Source organism: Lithobates pipiens, unplaced genomic scaffold (assembly GCF_037356315.1).
Source record: "Lithobates pipiens isolate NorthernLeopardFrog02 unplaced genomic scaffold, aLitPip1_a1.2 Scaffold_22, whole genome shotgun sequence".
Taxonomy (NCBI): domain Eukaryota; kingdom Metazoa; phylum Chordata; class Amphibia; order Anura; family Ranidae; genus Lithobates; species Lithobates pipiens.
In genome coordinates, this window is record NW_027507784.1 from 347,517,041 (window position 1) to 347,536,323 (window position 19,283).

General features: G+C 45.7%; 1 protein-coding gene across 1 annotated transcript in view; it reads left to right on the plus strand.

Moving 5' to 3' along the window:
• Positions 1-13: 13 nt before the first annotated feature.
• Positions 14-19,283, plus strand: part of LOC143925760 (protein mono-ADP-ribosyltransferase PARP14-like) — a 50,407-nt gene continuing 31,137 nt past the window's right edge. Inside the window, exons 1-4 of the mRNA XM_077450207.1 lie at positions 14-43; positions 1,727-1,930; positions 12,234-12,470; positions 16,190-18,435. Coding sequence (XP_077306333.1) covers positions 1,819-1,930; positions 12,234-12,470; positions 16,190-18,435 — 2,595 coding nt within the window. The 5' untranslated portion in view covers positions 14-43; positions 1,727-1,818. The remainder of the gene's footprint in view (positions 44-1,726; positions 1,931-12,233; positions 12,471-16,189; positions 18,436-19,283) is intronic.

A 19,283-nucleotide genomic window follows, 5' to 3' on the forward strand; every position in this document is an offset into this window, starting at 1 on the left:
ATTTTGTAGGACCATCGAGTACATCAGAGTCCAGGAGAAGAAGGTAATGGACATCAACAGGTGAACCCGTCATAAAGTGACATTTTCGTGTATATTGTTGTCCGATCAACCAATCAGATCTTCTCAGATTTCTAGAACAATTTAGGTGATGGCGGGGTGCAGAGGGATATTATTAACTCCACATGTAGCCTTGGGCTTCATATAGACGGCGGCTGCTGGTTGGGTTTATTCCCGGCAGTCCCTGAACTCTCCTCTATGTTGTCCGATGTGTACACTCCGTCCTTTATAGGAGTTTAGAGGCAGTTGAGTTTTCTGATGTTTTTTATTGTGAAAGCAGATAAATTGCGTTCAGGACTGTAATATACTGGCATTTCAAACACCAAATGCTTGTAAACGTGTGAAAACGCGGTAACCCGCATTTGTGTTTATAAGCATTTTTAAAAGAGGAACATGTAAAATGTTGAAAAAACACAAGAGAGAGAGAGGGGGGGGGGGAGAAAGGGAGAGGGAGATAGGGGGAGAAGGAGAGAGGGGGGAAAGGGGGAGAAGGAGAGAGGGGGGAAAGGGGGAGAAGGAGAGAGGGGGGAAAGGGGGAGAAGGAGAGAGGGGGTAAAGGGGGAGAATGAGAGAGGGGGGAAAGGGAGAGGGGGGAGGAGAGAGGGGGGAAAGGGAGAGAATGAGAGAGGGGGGAAAGGGAGAGGGGGGAGGAGAGAGGGGGAAAGGGAGAGGGGGGAGGAGAGAGGGGGGAGGAGAGTGGAGAGAGAGGGAGAGAGGGGGGGAGGAGAGTGGGAGGGAGAGGGAGAGAGGGGGGAAGGAGAGTGGGAGGGAGAGAGGGGGCGAGGAGAGTGGGAGGGAGAGGAAAGGGGGGAAGAAGAGAGGGGGGAAGGAGAGTGGGAGGGAGAGGGGGGGAAGGAGAGTGGGGGGGAGAGGGAGGGGGAGGAGAGTGGGAGGGAGAGGGAGAGAGGGGGAAGGAGAATGGGAGGGAGAAAGGGGGGGGGAGGGAGAGTGGGAGGGAGAGGCTTCTCTTCTTTTTCCTTCTCTATTTCTTCTTCTTCTCTGCGTTGCGAGGGTCTATTCTTTTTTTTTTTCTCCCTTTTCTTTTTCCCTTTTTCTTTCTCTCTTTTCCCTTTTTTTTTCCTCTACCTCTTTCTCCCCCTTTCTTTTCTGTTTCTCCCTTTTCTCTTTCTCTCTTTTGTTCACTCTATCTCTGTTTCACTTTTATCTCTTTCTCTCAGTTGTTAGAAGAACTTTAGTGGCTGTTACAAGTTCAGTGCCTCGCGGCCCTCGTTCTGGCTGGAGGTCTTTCCTGCTATAGCTGTCTTCCTATAGTGTCTCGAAGTCTGCCCATTAAACTTGCATCTACCTTAGGGTGTCCTGGCCCTAACCCTCTCTCCCACAGTTCCTGTTAAGAGACAATAAATCTCTTGTTCGCATTCAAAACATGACTGGCGCCCACCATTTCATCTCGCATTACACCCACCATGTCTGGTAACCCACTTTACAAGGAAGGATATCCGCTCTCGCTAACTCTGGAGGTCACCATTAGGCCCCTGGGAGCCCAGGAATCTGCTACAGTAGAAAACTCTTTCCTTAAAACTATTATCTTATACTAGGGTCATGTGGTTGGCTGTCATCCAATGTTTGTAGACAGCTAGTAACAGTATAGACCAAGACCTGTCATTGAAAAGGCTTTATATGTTGGTTATTTGTCCCAACTCTTCAACAGAGAAACCCACCAGAGAAGATGATGAGGTGACACTGGGCCCCCCAACCTCTCAGGTTCTGATTGAGAACATCCCGGACAGCTTCTCTCCTGAGATGTTCAACCTCCTGGTGGAGAATATCAGTGAGAAGAATGAGGAGACCGATTTCCACGTGGAAAGGATTCCGGAGATTCGATCTGCTGTTGTCACCTTCACTTCTGAAAATGGTGAGATATCAGGTTCATTGGGAAAGTTGGTGTACGCGCTCATCTCCACCCCCGAGAGGGTCTGCAGATCTCTCCGGTGTGATGACCCAAGTGGATCATCGCAATATGCTTTGAGCATCCTTTCCCCAGACCTGCCATATATTCCATAATACTAATTCCTTTCCAGCCGGTCTGGGGTTTGCACCGCCACCCCACCTATGCACTGGGTACTCGTAGAGTCATGCACCGATAATACTTTTCATCCATTTTCATATCACATTTTATTTCATTTTTTTATTAACTTTTTTCACAATGTATTTTTTAAGTTACTCAAGAATGGTTTCAGCCAACTATACACAAGATATAAACCCTGGTCTCTGAAAAGGGTCCTTTAGTGATATAGGTATTATGCCCCTTCGGTGGGGACAGGGACAGAGGAATAATGGTTTGCAAGTGGTCGGAATCTTCAGCTAACTTAACCACTTGACCACGGGGCACTTAAACACCCTTAATAACCAGACCAATTTTCAGCTTTCGGTGCTCTCACATTTTGAATGACAATTACTCAGTCATGCAACACTGGACCTATATGAAATTTTTGTCCTTTTTTTCACACAAATGGAGCTCTCTTTTGGTGGTATTTAATCACTGCTCGTTTTTTTCTTTTTTGTTCTATAAAAGAAAAAATACAGAAAATTCTGTAAAAAAAATGAATTTTTCTTTGTTTTTGTTATAAAATTTAGCAGATTAGTAATTTTTTCTTCATAAATTTTGGCCACAATTTATACCACTACATATCTTTGGTAAAAATAAGTACAAATTGGTGGATATTATTTGGTCTTTGTGAAAGTTATAGAGTCCACAAGCTATGGTGCCAATATCTGAAAATTGATCACACCTGAAGTACTGACGGCCTATTTCAATTCTTGAGACCCTAACATGCCAGAAAAGTACAAATACCCCCAAATGACCCCTTTTTGGAAAGAAGACATTCCAAGGTATTTAGTAAGAGGCATGATGAGTTTTTTGAAGTTGTCATTTTTTCCCACAATTCTTTGCAAAATCAAGATTTTTTTTACTTTTTTTTTTTTTCACAAAATTGTCATATTATCAGTTTATTTCTCACACACAGCATATGCATACAACAAATTACACCCCAAAACACATTCTGCTATTACTCCCGAGTACGGCGATACCACATGTGTGAGACTTTTACACAGTGTGGCCACATACAGAGGCCCAACATGCAGGGAGCGCTATCAGGCGTTCTGGAGCACCCAGGACAATTCTGACATTTCTCTCCTACATGTAAAAATCATCATTTATTTTGCTAGAAAATTACATAGAACCCCAAAACATTATATATGTTTTTTTAGAAAATCCCCTGGAGAATACAATGGTGGTCGTTGCAACTTTTTATCTTGCATGGTATTTGCGCAGCAATTTTTCGAATGCTTTTTTTTGGAAAAAAAAACAGTTTTGTGCTTAAAAAAAAAAAAAACACAATAAAGTTAGCCCAATTTTTGCATAATGCGAAAGATGAAATTATGCTGAGTAAATAGATACCCAACATGTCACTCTTCAAAATTGCACACGCTCGTGGAATGGCGCCAAACGTCGCTACTTAAAAATCCCCATAGGCGACGATTGAATTTTTTTTTACTGGTTATATGTTTTGAGTTACAGAGGAGGTCTAGGGCTAGAATTATTGCTCTCGTTCTAACGTTCACAGCGATACCTCACATGTGTGGTTTGAACACCATTTTCATATGTGGGCGGGACTAACGTATGCGTTCGCTTCTGCATGCGAGCACACGGGGACAGGGGCGCTTTAACCACTTAAGGACCGCCGTATTGCCAATGTACGTCATCACAATGGCACAGGCAGGCAGAAGCACGTACATGTACGTGCCTGCCTTCCAGCGGGTGGGGGGTCCGATAGGACCCCCTCCCGCTGGATACGGCGGTCCGTTCCATCCCAGGAGCGATCCGGGATGAGGGGATGGTCGTTGGTTTCTGGCCATCCCCTCTCGATCGCTCCTGTCGAATGACGAACTTCCTCCCCTGTGTATTGTTTACACAGGAAGGAGGAAGTGATGTCATTGTCCTCGGGGCGGTCTTTTGACCGGACTACGAGGAGAAGACTAAATGTAAGTGCACCAAAACACTACACTGACACATAGGTACACATAGGTACACAAACCCCCCCCGATCCCCCCCCGATCGCCCCCCCTCCCCCCCCCCCCCCCAGTCACAGTGTCACTGATTGCATTGATCATATATTTACTGATCACTGCATTCAGTGTCAGTTGTAAAAGTAAAAACTGTTAGGGCAGTTAGTGTTAGGTCCAGGGTAGCCCCCTATCACCCCCCAATAAAGATTTAAACCCCTGATTGCCCCTAGAGTTAACCCTTTCACCCCCTTTTGCCAGTGTCACTAAGAGATCATTTTTCTGATCGCTGCATCAGTGTCGCTACTGTCGCTAGGTAGCTAGTTATTTTTTTAGGTTCACCGCCAGGTTTTATATCGCTAGGTACCCCGATATACTACCCAATAATGGTTTTAACCCCCTGATTGCCCCTAGTTAAACCTTTCACCCTCTTTTGCCAGTGTCACTAAGCGATCATTTTTCTGATCGCTGCATCAGTGTCGCTACTGTCGCTAGGTAGCTAGTTATTTTTTTAGGTTCACCGCCTGGTTTTTATAGCGCTAGGTACCCCGATATACTACCCAATAATGGTTTAACCCCCTGATTGCCCCTAGTTAAACCTTTCACCCCCTTTTGCCAGTGTCACTAAGCGATCATTTTTCTGATCGCTGCATTAGTGTCGCTACTGTCGCTAGGTAGCTAGTTATTTTTTTAGGTTCACTGCCAGGTTTTTATAGCGCTAGGTACCCCCATATACTACCCAATAATGGTTTTAACCCCCTGATTGCCCCTAGTTAACCCTTTCACCCCCTTTTGCCACTGTCACTAAGCGATCATTTTTCTGATCGCTGCATCAGTGTCGCTATTGTCGCTAGCTAGCTAGTTATTTTTTTAGGTTCACCGCCAGGTTTTTATAGCGCTAGGTACCCCGATATACTACCCAATAATGGTTTTAACCCCTTGATTGCCCCTAGTTAACCCTTTCACCCCCTTTTGCCAGTGTCACTAAGCGATCATTTTTCTGATCGCTGCATTAGTGTCACTAGTGTCGTTAGGTAGCTAGTTATTTTTTTAGGTTCACCGCCAGGTTTTTATAGCGTTAGGTACCCCCATATACTACCCAATAATGTTTTTAACCCCCTGATTGCCCTAGTTAACCCTTTCACCAGCGATCACAGTATAAGTGTCACTGCTGACGCTGGTTAGCCAGTTAGTTATTTAGGTTCCCCGTCAGGTTTTTATATAGTGCCAGGGACCCCCATATACTACCTAATAAAAATTTGAACCCCCTGATTGCCCCTAGTTAACCCTTTCACCAGTGATCACCGTATAAGTGTTACGGCTGACTCTGGTTAGTTTGCTTTTTATCGCATCAGGGCACCCACCATTTATTACCCAATAAAGGTTTAACCCCCTGATCACACGGCGGGTGATATCAATTAGGTTTTTGGGTCAGGGTCTGCGTCGCCCCAGGCAGCGCTAGGTTAGTGCCAGTACCGAACTAACCCACACGCAAAGCATAAACCTCCTGTAGTGGTATAGAATCTGAACAGATCAATATCTGATCTGATCAGATCTATACTAACGTCCCCAGCAGTTCAGGGTTCCAAAAAAACGCATTGTTAGCGGGATCAGCCCAGATACCTGCTAGCACCTGCGTTTTGCCCCTCTGCCCAGCCCACCTAAGTGCAGTATCGATCGATCACTGTCACTTACAAAACACTAAACACATAACTGCAGCGATCGCAGAGTCAGGCCTGATCCCTGCGATCGCTAACAGTTTTTTTGGTAGCATTTTATATTTAAATCCGGAAGGCAGTGCTTGGGCTTTCGGGGTCCCGTACGTGGCTAGGCTCCCAAAAAGTCCCCCACATGTGGTATCCCCGTACTCGGGAGAAGCAGCAGAATTTATTTTGGGGTGTAATTTGACTTATGCCCATATCATGTGTGAGCAATATATCACTTAGTGACAACTTTGTGCAAAAAAAAAAAAAGGTTTGTAATATTCCCGCAACTTGTGGCAAAATATAAAATATTCCATGGACTCAACATGCCTCTCAGTAAATAGCTTGGGATGTCTACTTTCCAAAATGGGGTCATTTTGGGGGGTTTTGTGCTATTTTGGCATTTTATGGCCTTCGAAACTGTGATAGGTAGTGAGGAGTGAAATCAAAAATTTGCACCCTTAGAAATCCTGAAGGTGGTAATTGGATTTCGGGGTGCCGTGCGCGACTAGACTCCCAAAAAGGCCCACACATGTGGTATCCCCATACTCGGGAGAAGTAGCGGAATATATTTTGGGGTCCAATTCCACATATAACCATGGCATGTGTGAGCAATATATCATTTAGTGACAACTTTTTGTAAAAAAAAACTAATTTTTTATTTTTTGTCATTATTCAATCCCTTGGGACAAAAAAAATAAATATTCAATGGTCTCAACATGGCCCTCAGCAAATAGCTTGGGGTGTCTACTTTCCAAAATGGGGTCATTTGGGGGGTTTTGTGCTATTTTGGCATTTTATGGCCTTCAAAACTGTGATAGGTAGTGAGAAGTAAAATAAAAAATGTATGCCCTTAGAAATCCTGAAGGCGGTGCTTGGTTTTCGGGGTCCCGTACGCGGCTAGGCTCCCAAAAAGTCCCACACATGTGGTATCCCCGTACTCAGGAGAAGCAGCAGAATGTATTTTGGGGTGTAATTTGACTTATGCCCATAGCATGTGTGAGCAATATATCATTTAGTGACAACTTTGTGCAAAAAAAAAAGTTTGTAATATTCCCGCAACTTGTGGCAAAATATAAAAAAATCCATGGACTCAACATGCCTCTCAGTAAATAGCTTGAGGTGTCTACTTTCCAAAATGGGGTCATTTTGGGGGGTTTTGTGCTATTTTGGCATTTTATGGCCTTCGAAACTGTGATAGGTAGTGAGGCGTGAAATCAAAAATTTGCACCCTTAGAAATCCTGAAGGTGGTGATTGGTTTTCGGGGTGCCGTGCGCGACTAGACTCCCAAAAAGTCCCACACATGTGGTATTCCAGTACTCGGGAGAAGTAGCGGAATATATTTTGGGGTGCAATTCCACATATAACCATGGCATGTGTGAGCAATATATCATTTAGTGACAACTTTTTGTAAATTTTTTATTTTTTTTGTCATTATTCAATCCCTTAGGACAAAAAAAAAAATATTCAATGGGCTCAACATACCCATCAGCTATTTCCTTGGGGTGTCTACTTTCCAAAATGGGGTCATTTGGGGGGGATTTGTACTGCCCTGCCATTTTAGCACCTCAAGAAATGAGATAGGCAGTCATAAATTAAAAGCTGTGTAAATTCCAGAAAATGTACTCTAGTTTGTAGACGTTATAACTTTTGCGCAAACCAAAAAATATACGCTTATTGACATTTTTTTTTACTAAAGACATGTGGCTGAATACATTTTGCCCTCAATGTATGACTAAAATTTAGTTTATTCGATTTTTCTTATAACAAAAAGAAGAAAATATCTTTTTTTTTCAAAATTTTCGCTCTTTTTCCATTTATATCGCAAAAAATAAAAATCGCAGAGGCAATCAAATACCATCAAAAGAAAGCTCTATTTGTGGGAAGAAAAGGACGCAAATTTCGTTTGGGTGCAATATTGCATGACCGCGCAATTACCAGTTAAAGCAGCGCAGTGCGAAATTGTAAAAAGACCTCTGGTCCTTAAGGGGGCGCGCAATAGCGGAATTCTGGGAGGACGGCCTCCCAGAGTTAAACAACCGCCCTGTAGCCGTCATTCGGCTATGGGCCGGTTGTTAAGTGGTTAAACAAGGGCCCAGCATAGTTCCTGGATATGGGGAGAGGGGGTGTTGGGTAGCATCCAATGATGCAACAGCAAATGTAACTTGTCCCCCTAAATGTGCTTTAGTGAGCAAAGCAAAGTAAAGGTGTCTGCGTGCAGTGTCTCTTGTTATGCAAAGAGGGTGGGCTTCCGACCGCTCACCACTCCAAACTCTACCAGGTTTTAAGAAATGACAGGAAGGTCCTGGAGCAGGTTCCTGCAGATGATGTAATAAGGGAAGGGATAAGGGATCGCACATGCTGCAGTCCAGTTATTCAGCCGGATCTGTATTTAGGGCGGTGAGGGTGACCTCCCAATTACCATCAGACTGACCGGAGCCGCTGGAGACCGCCCCCACGCTCCCACCAGAGCCTTCCCTTGCTGCCTAGGCTGCAGCAACAACATGCTCTCCCCCGACTATCCAGGTCACTGCTAGCAGTTGAAGGCCGTGGTCCCAAGAAACTGACTCCTCCACAATCCGAGGCCATTTATCCCCTCTCCTAGCACTCCTTTCTCCCTCTTCAGCCAGCTAGAACTTGTAGTCCGCAATGGTCCGCCTCTAGTGCAGATTTCAGCTCTCTAGACTACATGTCCTAAGATCATCCGCTCTTCTGTAAGTTCTCACTCAATCTGCATTCAGGGTGTGACAAAGCAGGGTCCAGACTGGGCACTGGAGGGAACAGCTTCACTGTAGATGCTGTAAAGTGTCTGTGACAGAACCCGCTTCCCACACTTCGCTTGAGTGCTTTCCTCAGTACACTGCTTCCTCCAGTCTGGATCTTCAGATACCAGATATTACAGACACATGTTGTAACCAAGAACCAGGCAAGACTAACTCAAAACTGCAACATGGAATGTTTAATTGGACAAGGATACAGGCTTTTTATACACTTGAAAAGTATGTCAGTCCCCCCACAGACACAAAAACCCAAATATTTACCCAAAACATCACACAATAGGTTAGATAACGAGGCAGGGCTGACTCATGGCTACTCCCCCCCTCCTCTGGCAACTACTAGCTGACAATGATGTAATTAACATAGCACTTAAACCACCCCAGGTGAACAGACTGCCCAGCAACAAGGGTAAAGCAGAGTACATTATACAGTATCATAAATATAAACACAGAAGACCTTATTACAGGGCTTGACAAATTTGCTTGGAATCTAGGAGCCAGCTAAAAAAGTTAGGAGCCAGGTCCGTGACGGCGATCCAGACCTGTCCCTGGCCTGACATGGAGACCAGTGAGGGGAAGATATCTTATTTTTTTAATAAATAAATTATTTTTCCCCAAAAAAGTGCGCAAATACGGTGTGACAGACAGTATTGCAACGCCATTTTATTCTCTAGGGTGTTAGAATAAAAAATATATATAATGTTTAGGGGTTCTAAATAAAGGGAAGGAGATGGGCGGGCAGTGAAAAGCACCATTAGCATTGCTGGTTGTCATACCAATGGCCACCACAAGAGGGCGCCAGATTCCAGAAGGACCGCAGAAGGCCTCAAAGCCGCGGCCTCAATTACCGGCCGGCGGCAGCGCGGCCCGACGCGATCACGTGACGGGGGGAGTGAACGGAGACAGGATACCCCCAGCTGTGCTGCCCCAGCAGGCACCAGGTCGCTAATTCTAGTCGTAAATGCGACCTGGCGCCCGGGGTTTGTCGAGCCCTGCCTTATTAAACAGGCAATAGCAGGAGACCCCAGTGGCAGACTGTTCGTCTCCTACCTACAATAGTCTGAGGCAAAGCTCACACAATGTTCCATCATTCTGATACAGTGGAATTAATGTATCAAAGATTTATTGAGGGATATTGTTGATAAATATTACTGCACTAATCCAAACCGCGTTCTCAGTGTCCATTAAGTGGTGATCCATCATTAGAGAATGATCTGCTCTCTCCCTGGGTCATAGTCAGTGGGTAAGAGGCTTGCTCCTAGTCCCCTCCCGAAGCCCCTATCTTGGTTAGTAGGGATGCACCGAAATTTCGGCCGCCGAAACATATCGGCCGAAAATGGTGTTTTGGGCAAATTGCCGAAAGGAAAATCTTGCCGATAATGGGGCCGAAAATGGGGACGGGGCCTGTGTGGGGCTCCGCCCCCCCTGGTGCTGCCCATTGCACGGGTGTTTTCCTGGCTCGTCCTCAGTCCTCCGTCCTCCCTCCTCCTTTCCTCCCTCCTCCTTTCCTCCCGCCCGACAGTGCGGTGATCTCCGTGTGTCACGGAGCTGTGCATTGAATTGCCTGGGCGGCGGCAGTAACAATGGCGGGACATTGAATCAGCGTGACGTGATTACAGGAGGCGGGACATTGTTACTGCAGCCGCCCAGCCAATTCAATGCACAGCTCCGTGACACACGGAGATCACCGCACTGATCCGGGAATGGGTAAGTGGAGATGCATGTGTTACATTGGATCCTTAATACATATTTGGTGGCAGTGTGCCTTAATCATCCCTTTTTAGGACAAAGTAATAGAACTAATCAAATTGATTACAGAGACCACATTGGTACTTGATGCAACATGCTGCTTACTGCATATATCAAACTGGCCCAAAAAAAAATAAAAAATAGATAAAGTACAAGTCTGAAACTATCTACCTCTGGCCACTTGTGTGAATGGAGCCATGCTATATAAACCAGGTCACAGGACAAAGGCTGTACTCCCTTTATTGGCCATATAAAAAAAATAATAATAATCTTGATTTTGACCCAGCTAGGTTTTTATCGCCATGTGATAGAATGGGGAAGGGTTAAGTTATTGCTAGTAGAGGTAACAATATGAGCATTCCCAATAGAAGTCTGTTGGAACGGAACCAGGTAGCTTGCTTGGGGCCAGTTCACACCAGATGCAGTTCCGTGTGCTTTTTTTTTTGCACAAAATGCAGGCACAGTATTTTTCCATGTATTCCAATGGCTCTATTTCACACCATGCAGTCAGTTTACGCACCGGAAACTGACTGCATGGTGTGAACTAAAGCCATTGGAATACATGGAAAACACTGTGCATGTATTTTTATCAGGCAGGCTGCATCTGAGGGGAACTGGTGAGGCTGCTTTGATCTCCTGTACCATGCCTGCAGTCTCTGACCATCTCCTGTACCATGCCTGCAGTCTCTGACCATCTCCTGTACCATGCCTGCAGTCTCTGACCATCTCCTGTACCATGCCTGCAGTCTCTGACCATCTCCTGTACCATGCCTGCAGTCTCTGACCATCTCCTGTACCATGCCTGCAGTCTCTGACCATCTCCTGTACTATGTCTTCAGTCTCTGATCATCTCCTGTACCATGCCTGCAGTCTCTGACCATCTCCTGTACTATGTCTTCAGTCTCTGACCATCTCCTGTACCATGCCTGCAGTCTCTGACCATCTCCTGTACCATGTCCGCAGTCTCTGACCATCTCCTGTACCATGTCTGCAGTCTCTGACCATCTCCTGTACCATGTCTTCAGTCTCTGACCATCTCCTGTACCATGCCTGCAGTCTCTGACCATCTCCTGTACCATGTCCGCAGTCTCTGACCATCTCCTGTACCATGCCTGCAGTCTCTGACCATCTCCTGTACCATGTCTTCAGTCTCTGACCATCTCCTGTACCATGCCCGCAGTCTCTGACCATCTCCTGTACCATGCCCGCAGTCTCTGACCATCTCCTGTACCATGCCCGCAGTCTCTGACCATCTCCTGTACCATGTCCGCAGTCTCTGACCATCTGCTGTATGAAAATATTTTTTAAAAACAGTAATTTTCGGTATCGGTGCTGTTTCAGTATCGGTTTTGGTTTTCGGCCTAGTGTATTTTTCATTTTCAGTATCGGTTTCGGCACCAAAAAACACATTCGGTGCACCCCTATTGGTTAGGTCTGTCACAGTGTCCCCTGACACAGTTCCTGGCTACACTTGTACAAATCAATGACAGGCTGATTAGCCTTGAGGCTGCCTGTACTTATCCACACACTGATCGGTTACATGGAGGTAGGGACAAATGAGCGTCCCTGTGTTGCCTCCAGGGCTGCTCATCTCTCTCTAACCATAAACAGTCACTATATGTGCTTCTACAGTCCGACAGCCGCCGTGCCTGTCAGCCTTTCATTGATTTGTATAGACTTTCTGACCACGACCGATCACAAATACCTGTGATCTCCACCTGCAGACATACTGCTTTGTACAATGTATGATGGTAATCAACAGCATGAGTGAAGCCTAAAATCATTACGGAGGTTTTAACCCTTCTCCACTCTTCCCACAGCAGAAAAGTGAAAAAAAAAACCTAACTGGAGTTCCGCCTCGCAGTAAATGCCCCCTGTGTACACATTTGTTCAGTGAGCTGATTGTGATTCGTCTTCACACAGATAATCCAGACTTCATTAGAAGGTTTTCTGGAAGTCCGAGAGCCAAACAGCAAAATCTGAGAGCCAAATTTCTGGAGAACACCAGAAGTGTCCGGCTGGAGGGTCTCCCGGCCAACACTTCGGAGGACTTCCTCGAACTTTACCTTGAGAGTGCAAAGCACGGAGGTGGGCCGATAGAGAAGAAAGAGATGTTACCGGAAGAAGGTGCCGCCATCATTACATTCTCCAGCACCGAAGGTAAAAGGTTTCAGTTTCTGTGTTTTATATTTGAGGTTATATATTGTACAGAGTCACAGAGTGGAATTTTTCAGTTTTGGATGGATTAAAGAAGAGTTTAAACCAATGTCAGGTTTGACTAGGGCAGAGTTTCTCAATGTCTCACCACAAGGTGTATTTTGTTTTTCTTTATAATATGGGGGCTCCTGTTGAGGTCACAATAATTTGGTAGCACCACCAACAGTTTGCTACAGGATGTAGGTTCATCTAGTCCAACTCTAACCAAGGTTCTGGGAAATTCTAGGGCAGCCATTCTCAACCAGGGTTCCGTGGAACCCTGGGGTTCCTTCAAAGGTTGCTAGGGGTTCCTTGAGCTGTGGCTGATGAACCACCTATTTGATGATGTCTTCAGAGTTCAGGGTTCAGTACCACTTAGCAAAGCCCAGCAGCATTACACCAAATATCTTTTTAGCTGTCTTTAAGGGTGGCATTCTGAACACCACTTTAAGGGGGACATTCTTCCTATTGACCACCAATATAAGGAGAATTGTTCCTATTGAGCCCTGGTAATTTGGTTTCAGGAAGGGTTCCTCAAGACATCAAAATTATTTTTGGGGTTCCTCTAGGGTTAAAAGGTTGAGAAAGCCTGCTCTAGGGTTTCTCCTGAGGTTGCTGAGGGTCCCTTCAGTAGTGTGCAGGGGCACATCCGACTTCCACCTCTACAGACCACCAATACAAGGGGACAATCTTCAACTGGCCCAAGAGGTCCTCTCTACAATGACCAATACTGTCATTGGCAGTACTGCCGGGACAAGATCATCCAGTGCCCAGGGCAAAGATGCCCAATTGCATGCCCTTCCCTTCATTATGTGGGAACTTATAAGGAGGAGGGGGAGAGAGAGCAAGGCCCAAACCTCCTTCCGACTCTTTCCTCCTCTCCTAGCCACTTCCTGTGCTGGGTTGACTTAAGTATTGATGCCGCTGTCACTACTTCTGTCAGCCTTATAGTAGAAGGAACTTGCGGGCACCCCCATCTACTATTATTACAAATGTTAACCCCATACAGTTACCAGAAGATTATAATATTATAAAAATTCTCCAGCAACTAGCAAACATTAACCGGTTCCCGACCAGCGCACGCCGATGTACGTCGGCAGAATGGCACGGGCAGCCATATTGGCGTACAGGTACGTCCAATGTTCGATGGCGCCCTGCCATCGCGAGTGCGCCGGCTGTGGCGCGCTCGCGTGCCGGTCGGGACCCCCGTGGGTCTGGTCGTGGGTCCCGCGCACTTGATCGCCGCGGGCATACCCACGATCGTCTCACGGGGCGGCTGAATGGAGGAAATGCCGTGTAAACAGCATTTCTCCATTCTGCCTAGCAACTAGTGACGCTGATCTCTGCTCCATGTGATTGGAGCAGAGATCAGTGCTCACTAAATGAAAGCCCAGCCCCCCCACAGTTAGTAACACACCCCTAGGAACACTTAACCCCTACACTGCCACCCCCCTGGTTAACCCCTTCACTGCCAGTGTCATTTACACAGGAATCACTGCATTTATATAGCACTGATTGCTGTATAAATGACAATGGTCCCAAAAATGTGTCAAAAATGTCCGATGTGTCCGCCATAATGTCGCAGTCACAATAAAAATCGCTGATCTCCGCCATTACTAGTAAAAAAAATAATAAAAAATTATTAATAAAAATGCCATAAAACTATCCCCTATTTTTTTAAACGCTATAACTTTTGCGCAAACCAATCAATAATCGCTTATTGCGATTTTTTTTTAACCAAAAATATGTAGAAGAATACGTATCGGCCTAAACTGAGGGAAAAAAATTTTTTTTATATATTTTTTGGGGATATTTATTATAACAAAAAGTAAAAAATAATGTGTTTTTTTCAAAATTGTCGCTCTATTTTTGTTTATAGCGCAAAAAATAAAAACCGCAGGGGTGATCAAATACTGCCAAAAGAAAGCTCTATTTGTGGGGAAAAAAAGGACGCCAATTTTGTTTGGGAGCCATGTCACACGACCGCGCAATTGTCAGTTAAAGCGACGCAGTGCCGAATCGCAAAAAGTGGTCTGGTCTTTGACCAGCAAAATGGTCCGGGGCTGAAAGTGGTTAAGTGACCAGATTTGGGTGCACTGATCCTTTTACTGGAATTTTAAGTATATAGTGAGAGCAGAATTAAATCAAAGCAAGGTCCATAATAGTGTCCTCACCTTTTCGAGCTTTGGTATGAGTGTAGCAGGCAGGAGTTGATATTGATGAAGCCAGGGTTGGGGTCAGACAGGATGGCACTGAGGGAAGAGATGGAGATGTGTTTAGAAATTTCCTGAAAATGCCTTTGGTAGCTTGAAGTCAGGTGAGAAATTATTAGGCAGGGGGTCCCCAACAGGTATGTTTATCAGTGAAGGAACTGTGTATACAGTACATAGGACCTCTCACCTCCTCCTCTGGATGGTCAACACAGAGGCAGTAGAGGCACCCATCTTGGACGCTGTGGCGGAGGAAAGTGGAAGGCTCTCTTTGTTGTCCAACCATGTATGGAACAGTGTTATTCAGTAGAAGTAAAACTCTGTATGGCCCTTGGATGTTCATGGGTTAGTCCTTGATTTAGACAATGGTCCAATATCAGAGCTTTTGCTGCCCCATTAAAAACTGTCTCTCTATAGCCGGCATACTAACAATTTAGGTACGGGATCTCCAAACATTCCAAACAAATGGCCAGTTTTCAGTCCTTCAGACATTAGGTGGGCCAGACTGTGACCAGTGGAAGTAGAAACTGCCCCAGTGTCAGTGGGAGTAAACAATGTCTTAAGACTGGGTAGTTAGTGGGAATAAAAATATTGCATAATGCATGTAGTCAGTAGGAGGAGGAATAGTGCCCCCTCATTGGTATTAGTGGGAGGAATTGTGCCCCACCACTAGAATCAGTTGGCGGAATAGTGCCCCATTGTTTGTGTCAGAGAAATGAATAGTGCCCCATCGTTGGTGTCAGTGGGAGCAATATTACCCCATAATTGGTGTCAGAGGGAGGGATAGTACCCCACTGTTGATGCCAGTGGGAGGAATAGTACCCCATCATTGGTATCAGTGAGAGGAATAGTGCCCCATCATTGGTATCAGTGGGAGGAATAGTGTCCCATCATTGGTGTCAGTGGGAGGAATAGTGCCCCATCATTGGTGTCAGTGGGAGGAATAGTGCCCCATCATTGATGTCAGCGGGAGAGATAGTACCCCATCATTGGTGTTAGTGGAAGGAACAGTACCCTACTGTTGATGTCAGTGTGAGAAATATCACCCCATCATTGGTGTCAGTGGGAGGAATGGTACCCCATTGTTGGTGTCAGTGGGAGGGATAGTACCCCCACTGTTGGTGTCAGTGGAAATAATAGTACCCCTCACTGTTGGAGTCAGTGGAAGGAATAGTGCTTTATATCAGTGGAAGGAACGATGCCCCCAAGGGTCGGATTAAAAGCAAGCAAAGAGTCGCATCTGGCCTGCAGTCAGCAGTTTGGAGAATATTGGTTTAGATAAACTCTGTCTTTCTAGATTGTACAACAGATCATATGTACCCTTCACACTGCATTCTAGCAAATCTGAGACTCAGTTTTAGTGCATTTTTTTGCTCCGGTTCTAAATGATATGAAGGCCATGACCAAAACTGAACAAGAGCGGCCCATGAGCCACTATGTGTTACTAATACAGTTTTCATCTATTTGTTGCAGTTGTAAAGACATTTTTGACAAAGCAGCATAAGTTTCACAACGCAGTCCTCTCCGTTTACCCGTATTACCCGTCTATTGGCCAATGGCTGTACGGAGAGAAAAAAACCGATATCATGACACCTGGACCTGTAGAATGTCCTATATGTGCACAAATACTGGAGTTTATCTTTAACCATGAAGAAATAAAGCGAAGTATTGAGAAGCAAATGACAGATCACTATTGTGATGTCATATGGCCAAAACCAGGTGACCCCAAACCTCTCATTACACTGTCCTTTCCCAGCAACCTTTCTGCTCATCTACGCACCCTGTCAAAGATATCACCAACCTGGAGCAATAAAGTCCAGGCAGAGTTCTCGCTTTTAATGTCGAAGTATAAAGTCATAGAGTATGACCTGAAGCCACCAGTGTGGGAAGACATCAGGAAGAAGGTCTCCGCTTCACCATATGATGGAGTCTTCATAAAACCAGAGATAGCTGCAGAGAAGGCTTTCATTGTGGGTATTTCAGAAGACGTTGAGAAGATTGAGCCAATATTTAAAAAACTGGTGGAAGAAACCGCTAGACTACTGTGCAGAGTGGAGGATAAGGTGCCTCTTGAACCCGCAGCTTGGAAAATAATGTTGGCACACGGTGTGGAGAAAAGCATCAAGGAAGACAGCCCACATGTGAAGATTAGTTATGATGGAGCTACTACGTCAGTCAAACTCTATGGGCCGAAAGATGAAGTGCTCACTGCCAAATTTACAATTATCAATACTAGGCAGGACCTGAAGTCCAAATCCGTTCATCGTGATCCAAGCATCATCCAGTTCCTGATGGCAGTGGACAATGAAGAAATGTCTCGTAACCTTCTTCAGAACATTAAAGCAATGTTTCACGTGGAAGATAATGCAGTCATGTTAGTTGGTTACACTGATGAAGATCTGAAAAATGCTGAAGAAATTATGGAGAAAGAATTGGTCTGTAAGCGGGTTTCTCTTGAAGATAAAAATGTCACTCAGAGTCCGGAGTGGGAAAGATTAAAGTCTTTTCTAAACGAGATGTGTAATGCCAACGGGATGAAAGTTTCCATAGAGGAGCTCAATGGGAAAGAAGGAAATGAGGTGGTGATCACTGGTCTATCTTCATCTGTAGAAGAAGCCTACCAGCAGATCCATGACTTTGTGGGGAAGAACTCTTCGGTGAAGAAGGACATCAAGGTAAAGTCAGTGGCAACCTTGCACTTTATGGAGGCAGAACGGAAGAAAGAATGGAATGGAATTTTAAAGAACGTGAAGGTTGTAAAAAAAAAAAATGTAATCTCCTTCTCCGGTCTAAAGAACTATGTAGAAGAAGCGGAAGCCTGTGTCGCAAGAATGGATTCCACACTTTATTCTGACACACTGAACATCGATAAACCTGGAGCCAAAAAATTCTGCATTGACAATGAAGACATGTACATTAGTACAGCAAGGAATAAATTTGGCTCTGTGATATATTTTCAGAAGGATGGTGATGCCAGAATTTCCGGTCTTCCGCCAGCTGAACCTCTTTGCCAAGTCAACTTCCAAAATGAAGTCACAATGGCTCTATATAAAGGTGACCTGTGCCAACACAGTGCTGATGCTATCATTATTGCATCAAATAAAGATTTAAAGCCCACTGGGGGACCAGCACTGGCTTTGCTGAAAGCAGCAGGGCCCAAAATTCAGAAAGAATGTGAACGCATTGTTCAGAAAGAAGGGAAGCTGGAACCGGGGGAGAATGCCATAACAGATGTGGAGAACTTGCCCTGTAAGAAGGTGATTCATGCAGTTGGTCCTAAATATAGTGAAAATGTTCAATCTAAATCTGTGCGGCTTCTGCGAAAAGCGATCACCGGCAGCTTGGAGACAGCCACAGAGAATGTTCTCAACTCTGCCGCAATCTCGGTGGGCAGTTTTATAGTCTCTGGAATTCCTGCAGACATATGTGCGGAGAATATTCTGAAAGCCATCAAGCAATACGCAGAAAACGAAGAAGGGGTCAAGGGCATCAAAAATATCCACCTTGTAGACAACGATGACCACACACTAAAGACTTTCACCAAGTTCCTGAAGGAAGAGTACGGTGAGGAGGTCAACCCAAAAAAACCTAAGAAAAAAACTCCCTGGAAGAAGACTTCAAATAAAGAGGAAACAATAAGAAAGGGCGACCGTTCCATGGTGGTGACTAAAGAAGGAGTGAATGTCGATGTCATACAAGGGAATATTGAGGACACAATGGTAAGTATTATCTACCATTGTGGGGTCATTCTACCAGCAGATCCATTATTTTTCCACTTTCTGTAAAAAGATGACAGTGCTCTTTCTCCTGCAGTGAAATCGCACAGCGGCATTGTTGCCCTTGGACGGGGTTGGCTTGGATGTAGTCTAATGCCGCGTACACACGTAGCCGACTATCCGGCGGACTTAGTCTGGCGGACTTCCCGCCGGACTGTCCGTTGGACTTTCCGAACGGGCTACTTGCCCACACACGGCACTTTTTCAGCGGACTAATACGGCGTACTAAGTCCGCCGGACTATCCGCCGTACTTTTAAAATGAATGGACTCGCCCGCGGAGGAAAGTCCGCTCATTTCAAGCGCGTCTCCAGGTGGGCGGGGCCCGCGAAGGAGACGTCGCTGGCCCCGCCACCTGGTATGGACTTAACGGGGAGCCCCAACACCGAAAAAAATCGGCGTGGGGGTCCCCCCAGGTCCACATCAGACCCTTGTCCGAGCACGCTACCCGGCCTGCCAGGAAAGAGGGTGGGGACGAGCGAGCACCCCCCACCCGATCCGTACCAGGCCGCGTGCCCTCAACAATGTACCCCTACCCATTCACCTGTGAAAAAAAGTACAAAAAAAAAACACAACACAGGGTAAAAGTTGTTTATTGCACAGCTCCGGGGGTCTCCCGTCTTCGGGGGTCTTCTCGCCGGACTCCTCCGCTATCTTCTTCTAGCTCTTTTACTAGCGGAGGAGCCCGGCTTTCTTCCTCGCTGCCGCCCTCTTCTTCCGACTTTGGGGGTCTTGTCCCCCTCTTCAGTTCTTCTGCCGGGCCACCGCATCTTCTTATAGCTCTTTTACAGGC